Source organism: Chanos chanos, chromosome 9, assembly GCF_902362185.1.
Source record: "Chanos chanos chromosome 9, fChaCha1.1, whole genome shotgun sequence".
Lineage (NCBI taxonomy): Eukaryota > Metazoa > Chordata > Actinopteri > Gonorynchiformes > Chanidae > Chanos > Chanos chanos.
The window spans coordinates 36,913,670-36,921,018 of NC_044503.1; the positions used below are offsets into that span (position 1 = coordinate 36,913,670).

Consider the following 7,349-nt stretch of genomic DNA (forward strand, 5'->3'; position numbering starts at 1 on the left):
TATTCATAACCACTCACATATATCCATTATTAATAGTCTCATTGGTTTCCTCTGTAAATGTTATATTGTCTGATATGAGTTAGAAATAAAAACAGAGACATGTACATACAGTTTGTTTGTCCTGTTTAGTTTCCATTAGTGAAACTCTCCCATTCCCCTCTGTTCAATCAGCTCCACTCTCTGAATGATTAAACACTGTGTAGTGGGGATTCTTCACCAGCTGTCAATCATTATTGTTACACTTCATCACTATCATCCCAACTGTATATGAGCCCTAAACTCAAGTACAAGGCTGATGAGAAGGGTTCAGCCTGCCAGCCTTGATGAAGTCATATGTCTCAAAAAGAAAGTATCTGTCAAATATGGAAACTCAGGTCTGATCCAGGATCAGTCTGGGTGTGGCCTGTGTCAGCAGGTACTTCTAACTAATGTCTCTCTCTCTCTCTCTCTCTCTCTCTCTGCAGTGTGGAGACAGATCTGACTGAAGATCAGTCTGGGTGTTGCCAAAATGTCCAACATAACACGTCCATGTCTGAATCAGATGATGTCATGCTGAGAATCACTGAGGGTCATAAAACCACCCTGAAAAAGAAGTATGAGTGCTTATATGAAGGTGTCGCACTGAAAGAAAACCAAACCCTCCTCAACAGCATTTACACAGAGCTCTACATCACAGAAGGAGAGAGTGAAGGAGTGAATGAGAAACATGAGGTTTTACAGATTGAAACAGCATCCAGGAAATGGGTTTCTCAAGACAAACCAATCAGCTGCAATGACATCTTCAAACCCTTGTCAACCAACAGAACTAAAGAGCAGAAAAAAGCCTTGTCTCATCAGGAACCTGGAAGGGACAGACAAAAGCCAGAAATCAGAACTGTACTCACCAAGGGCATTGCTGGAATTGGAAAAACAGTCTCTGTGCACAAGTTCATTCTGGACTGGGCAGAAGGAAGGACCAATCAGGACATTGATTTTGTGTTGGTTCTTCCTTTCCGAGAACTGAACTTGGTTAAAGATGATCAGTTCAGTCTTCATGGACTCCTGCTAGAGTTTCACCCAGAGCTGAAAGACTTGGATCCAAAGAAATATAATAACTGTAAAATGCTGTTCATCTTTGATGGTTTAGATGAGAGTCGACTTCATTTGAATTTTTCGGAGAGGCTGTGTGATGTGACCACAACATCATCAGTGAATATACTGATAACAAACCTCATTCAAGGAAATCTTCTTCCCTCTGCACTCATCTGGATAACCTGCAGACCAGCAGCAGCCAGTCAGATTCCCTCTCAGTTCACCAGTCGTGTGACAGAAATAGTTGGATTTAAAGATTTACAGAAAGAGGAATACTTCAGAAAAAGAGTCAGTGATGAGAGTCAAGCCAACAGAATCATCTCACACATCAAGACATCAGTGAGTCTCCACATCATGTGTCACATCCCAGTGTTCTGTTGGATTTCAGCCACTGTGCTTCAGGAAATGCTCTGTCAAGACAATGTAAAAGAGATCCCTAAAACTCTGACTGAGATGTACACACACTTCCTGCTCATTCAGATTAAAATGAAGAAGCAGAAATATGAGGACAAAGTTGAAACAGACTCAAAGAATCTCCTGAAATCAAGCAAGGAGATCTTCCTGAAACTTGCTAAGCTGGCTTTTAATCAGTTGCTGAGGGGCAATATCATGTTTTATGAAGAGGATCTGAGAGAATGTGACATTGATGTGAGTGAGGCCACAGTGTACTCTGGGATTTGTACTGAGATCTTCAAGGAGGAATCTGTGCTTCGTCAGAAGAAGGTCTACTGCTTTGTGCATCTGAGTGTTCAAGAGTTCTTTGCTGCTCTCTATGTGTTTTACTGCTGTGTAAACAGGAACATGGAGGCACTGGAGTATTTTCTGAAGAAAAAGACCAGACCTGTGCCAGAGAATTTTCCCTTGCATGTGTTGCTGAAGAAAGCTGTGGATAAATCTTTGGAGAGTAAGGATGGACGTCTCGATCTGTTCGTCCGCTTCCTTCATGGCATCTCACTGGAGTCCAACCAGAAACTCCTACAAGGTCTGCTGACACACACACAGAACAACCAAAAGAGTATCAAGAAAATTAGCCGTTACATCAAAGAGTTAGATAAAGATGGTGTCCCACCTGAGAGATGGATCAATCTACTGCACTGCCTGACTGAAATGAATGATGGCTCTCTCCATGAAGATGTTCAAGCTTTTGTCAAGTCTGGAAATTCCAGAACTGAACTCTCACTTGCACACTGCACAGCACTGGCCTACATGTTTCTGATGTCAGAGGAGGTGCTGGATGAGTTTGACCTGAGGAAATACAAGACATCAGATGAGGGTCGTAGGAGACTGCTCCCAGCTGTGAGGTGCTGCAGAAAAGCTCTGTGAGTTTTCAGTTTCCCTTTTTTTCTAAAGACTTTGTGGAATACATACAATGTAATGAATTTGATTACAATAATTCATCTATACACCCAGTTACAAAGGGATAATGATACTTTGATGAAAGCCTAATTAAAGCTGATTTGATTTAACATATTCTGAATGGGAAACAGTGATCAATCTGAAAGAAATAATACACACTGTTATTATTCTACTCATCAGAAGTGATGTTTTTAACACTGAGTGAATAATATAGTATTGTATATATTTCAGGTGCATCCTGGGAAATGCTATATTTATAGAGCAGCTACAAATGCAACATTTCAGTATTTGAATGTGGACGATGGTTATAACATCTAAATTTCAGTAAAACAATCATTTGTCTGGATTAACATTTTTAATAATGTCATGATAAAATGTCACCAAAGTCCAGCCCTAGAAGTGATTTGCAGGATAATTTTCTCCTTTAAAAAGTCAGTGTTTTGTTTTCCTTCTCCCTGTGTAGACTGAGAGACTATTACCTCACTCAGCAGTCCTGTGAAACTATTGCCTCAGCTCTGAAGTCAGTGAACTGCCCTCTGAGAGAACTGGACCTGAGAAGCACTGGTCTTCAGGATTCAGGAGTGACGATGCTCTGTGCTGCACTAAAGAATCCAAACTGGAAACTGGAAACACTGAGGTCTGTAATTCTGATGGAGTAACTTGTTGATAATTTTTTCAAGTCATTCTCCTCATATAATTTTTTTCCAAACAAAACAAACATTTGGACAGTCTAGACAAAACTGATGCTTATAGACAGGTCACAGAGACATTTGTATCAGTGTGTGAATATTATCTTCTCTCTCTCTGATTGGATGCTGGGAGTGTGGGAGTGTAAGAACATGTTCACAATGAAAGGACATTTTCCAAGGACATGAGTCTGTCCCTGTTTTTGATTTCTGTTTGTTTCTTTTCTTTCCTTGTGTGGTGGGAGAATGAGGAGATGAGAGACAGACAGACAGTCTAATAGGAGCTAGGCTACAGCCAGTCAAATCATGTTATTTTCCAGCTATTCATTGTGTACTTGATTTTGATTTGACCATGACCATGGAGATCAATGACGTCACATTCATCCAGTCATGAGTCCAGTGTAATGTAGGTACAATAGCAATCCTAACTCTGGGGCACCAAAACATGTAGGTGTGCTAGGATTATCAAATCAGTCTCATATAAATCTCATAAAGTTATTAACCATTAATTTTGGTTTTTAATACTTTATAATTAAACTACTAAAATTAATAGAACGATCTTGTTGTAACACTGTGCTTATTGCAGTACTAATATATTGCCTTACACTACTAAATCTAACAGTCATGAACAACTAGACTGATGAAGGGAGTACTTTGATGGCAGAGGTTGGCATTCAAGGAATATTGCAGCAGAAACAGACAGGACAACTGTTAATTCCAAAGATACTATTTATTAACATAACACTACTTGGCAAACTAATACTGATATGGTACAATCAATAATCAGCAGCAAATAGAATGATGAAGGCACACATTGCAATATGATGGTAATGAGGCTGTGTACAAGTATTCAGAGTAAGACTGAATGAGTGTAAGAGCAGAGATGCATGCGTGTATGTGGGTGTGTGCCCAGCTGCGCACTGAAGAGAGAGGGAGGAGTTCTTTGGAGAGAGGCTGTGCGCTGGCGCACAGAAAAGAGGAGGAGGAGCGAGGGAGAGAGGTTGTGCATAGGCGCACAGGCAAGAGGTATGCGTGATATGAGGATGTAGTGCGCAAGCGTGTGTGCTAGGCACCAACTACAGTGGGGATGGGCAACGAGAAGCGCATGTGAGAGAGAGAAACAAAGGATCTCCAACTTGAGAGCTTTCGGACCGAACAGTTCTAGGGTCTCATTTGATAGGAACTAGCCCCTGGGGAGCTTCCCCTAGAACTACATACGTTCTAGGGCCTTTTTTCTGTTTGCATTAGCACCGCCAGTAGGAACACTGAAGTGACGTAAGCCGGCCAACGGTATAGCAGCTAAGAGCTGTTGTTTACGACTAACCAGGATAGCTGCGCATTTTTAAGTACAACCTAAATGACTTTTAAGACCTTTTAAATACCTCCAAAAGGAAAAAAATACCATTACTGCGGCAAAAGAAATCTACAAACTAGACTACAGCATACAAAATTAATGAATTTTATTGAATTTGAATGACAGAAATATTGAGTGCACATTAGATAACATATAACTGCCTTCTCATTAACGAAAATAAAATGATATGGCCAGTGGAAAAAGTCCAATGGAAAACAAATGTCCCCCTGCATTTATGCATTTACCACCGCAGTAGCAGTGAATGACTCAGTAGGCATAGTAGTTTTCGGGTGCTAGCATAGCGCTTGTGCCTGACGCTTGCTCACAGCAGCGTGTTTTGTTTTGTTTTTTCCCCGCCGCAGCCCTCAAATCGTAAGCTGGATAAACACATTCTTATTTTAGGTATAATGCAGATCACAGCCACACAAGCGGACACACAAGCACCTACTGAAGTGGAGTGTATGCTACCTCTTGTACAAATATACATTGGACGTTGCAGAAATGGTCATTGTTGAGGGATATAAAATACCGGTAAAATAAAACATAAAAACCATGTCTCCCCTCCTACAATTCCAGACATTTTAAGACATTTTCAGACATGAATATCAAAAACTAAATGTAATATGTTCTAAGACTTTATATTTTGCACGGATCTTTAAAAATGGCGGTTGCAATCATCGTATACCTGCGTCTGGACCAATGGCTGTACATCTACGTCACAAGGTTCCTATTGCGCTGCGAAAGTACCTACCCTGGAGTAGGAGCTAAAAAAGCCCCTCAAAACGGCGTTCTAAGAACTATGATCGTTCTAAGTTCCTGCTGTGCGAATACGCGAAAAAGGAGGTACTTTCTCCAACAGTTCTAAGAACTATGGAAAAGTTCCTCCGGTACGAAAGCGCCTCTAGTCTCAAGTAGGCCCTAAACCCAACAACTCTACCAAATCCTTAACTCACACTGTAATCCCAAAGTTGAAGTGTGTGATCAGACAAAGGGAGTTAGAGAGAGAGAAAGAACACATGCAAGTTGTATCCTTTAGAAGTCACAAACGAAAGAAAATAACAAGCGGCCAAAAATCGAATTGTGCATGAAACACAGTGTGTACATTTAAATCATAACAGAATTCAAATAAGAACACTTCCTTCACGTTAACTGCATATAATCTTAAGACTAAAGTGTGCTCAGATGCCAGCCTTACTTTGAATCGCTCATTGCGTGGCGACCGAAGGTGCGTCTTTGGCGGCCTGATGTGCAATGCACAGGTCCAGGGAGAAGTTCTTTTCCTTGTCACTTGAAGATCTTTGGGGCTCCGTTGCTAGTCCGATGATCTTGAAGGGTTCTTGATTTAGTTCGTCGACGTTTTAGGAAACGAAAAGGGATCCGGCTGCCTTTTCTTCCATCGAATACTGTGTGCGTTACATAATTAACCAATTGAAGTTAAAGTCACAGTTGCCAGACAAAGCCAGAAGTTCGGTACAAATATCCCACTTCATCATTTCTTTGTTCCTCTGCAGAGAGATTGGTTGCATCCGAATAGTCCTTTTTGCTTAGGAAGGTTCCTAACTCAGTGAAATGACCCGCAAGTATCTAAGTGGCAGCCATGATAAGAGCTGTTTGAATTCTCTAAATGCTAAGGAAAGGTGCTGCAATGCTTCCTTTCCTATCTCCTCTAACATAGGATACAATGGACCATACTTTACGAAAGGAAAGGAGGTAATGTTGTCCCACAATTCTTTGCGGCAGCAACATTTAAAGTGACGCACCATTCAGCCGTTCACGAAAATAAACTATTTTGTGAATGTAGCACTAACCGTTGGTCAGTGTCAAGCGTATCCTTTAAGATTATCTGTCTGAAGTTTTCTTACTTAATGATTTGCTGATCCTATACATGTAAAATCAGAAAACAAAAGTAACATGAGAAAGTGATGGTGTCGGTGAAAAGATGTATATGCTCCCCAAAAGATAACACTTTTTGGTGATTTCTGACTATAAAAGGGCTGCTCTAAGGGCGCATACAGACTCACAGTTAAAGTAAAGGAGAGAGAAGATCACCTTATGTTTGTTGTGGTGCCAGATGGGCATGACTGACTTTAGGGTGATGAGACCTGTGAGAATATAGACCCAGTTAAAAGGGCTTGATCAGAGCTACAGTGTAGGTGTAATTGTGCAGAGATTTCCAGATGTCTTTAAAGGGTTTGGTACTCTAGCATTCACATATAAGATATTATTGAAGGACAATATGCAGCCAGTAGTCCATGCTCCCAGGAGGGTCCCAGAGCCACTTAGAGATTGTCTAAAGAAAGAGTTAGACAGAATGGTATCTCTAGGAGTGATAAAGAAAGTGGAAGAGCCCACAGAATGGGTGAATTCAATGGTCTGTGTCAAAAAGCAAATGGTGATCTCCACATGTGCATGGACCCAAAAGATTTAAATGTAAACATCAAACCTAATGCAAACATGATCAAATTCCTACAAGGGAAGAACACAAAGTACAGCACAAAGTAGTGAACATTTAGCACTATGTTTGGGCGTTTTCTGTTTTGGAAGGGACTGCCGTTAGAAATTTCCTTCACTCCTGAAATATTTCACTGTGCCATGGGACATATAGTTGAGTGCATAGACAATGTTTGTGTTTATGTAGACAACATTGTGTTATGCGGTGTGTGTGTGTTTAGGTAGATGAAATTGTGTTATGGGGTGTGTGTGTGTGTGTGTGTGTGTTTGTTTAGGTAGATAACATTGTTCTATGGAGTCCACATTGAAGAAGCACAATGAAAGACTCACCAAAGTGCTTCACAGTATCCAGAGACATGGGTTACAGCTGAACAAAGTAAAATGTCAGTTTGCTGTTAGAGAAATCATGTTTTTTGGTGACAAGCTTTCAG

The 7,349-nt window shown here is 40.7% G+C and overlaps 1 protein-coding gene across 1 annotated transcript in view; it reads left to right on the top strand.

Moving 5' to 3' along the window:
- Positions 1-528: 528 nt before the first annotated feature.
- Positions 529-7,349, top strand: part of LOC115821733 (NACHT, LRR and PYD domains-containing protein 3-like) — a gene marked incomplete at its 3' end in the record, with an annotated part of 10,976 nt that continues 4,155 nt past the window's right edge. Inside the window, exon 1 of the mRNA XM_030785534.1 lies at positions 529-2,390. Coding sequence (XP_030641394.1) covers positions 529-2,390 — 1,862 coding nt within the window. The remainder of the gene's footprint in view (positions 2,391-7,349) is intronic.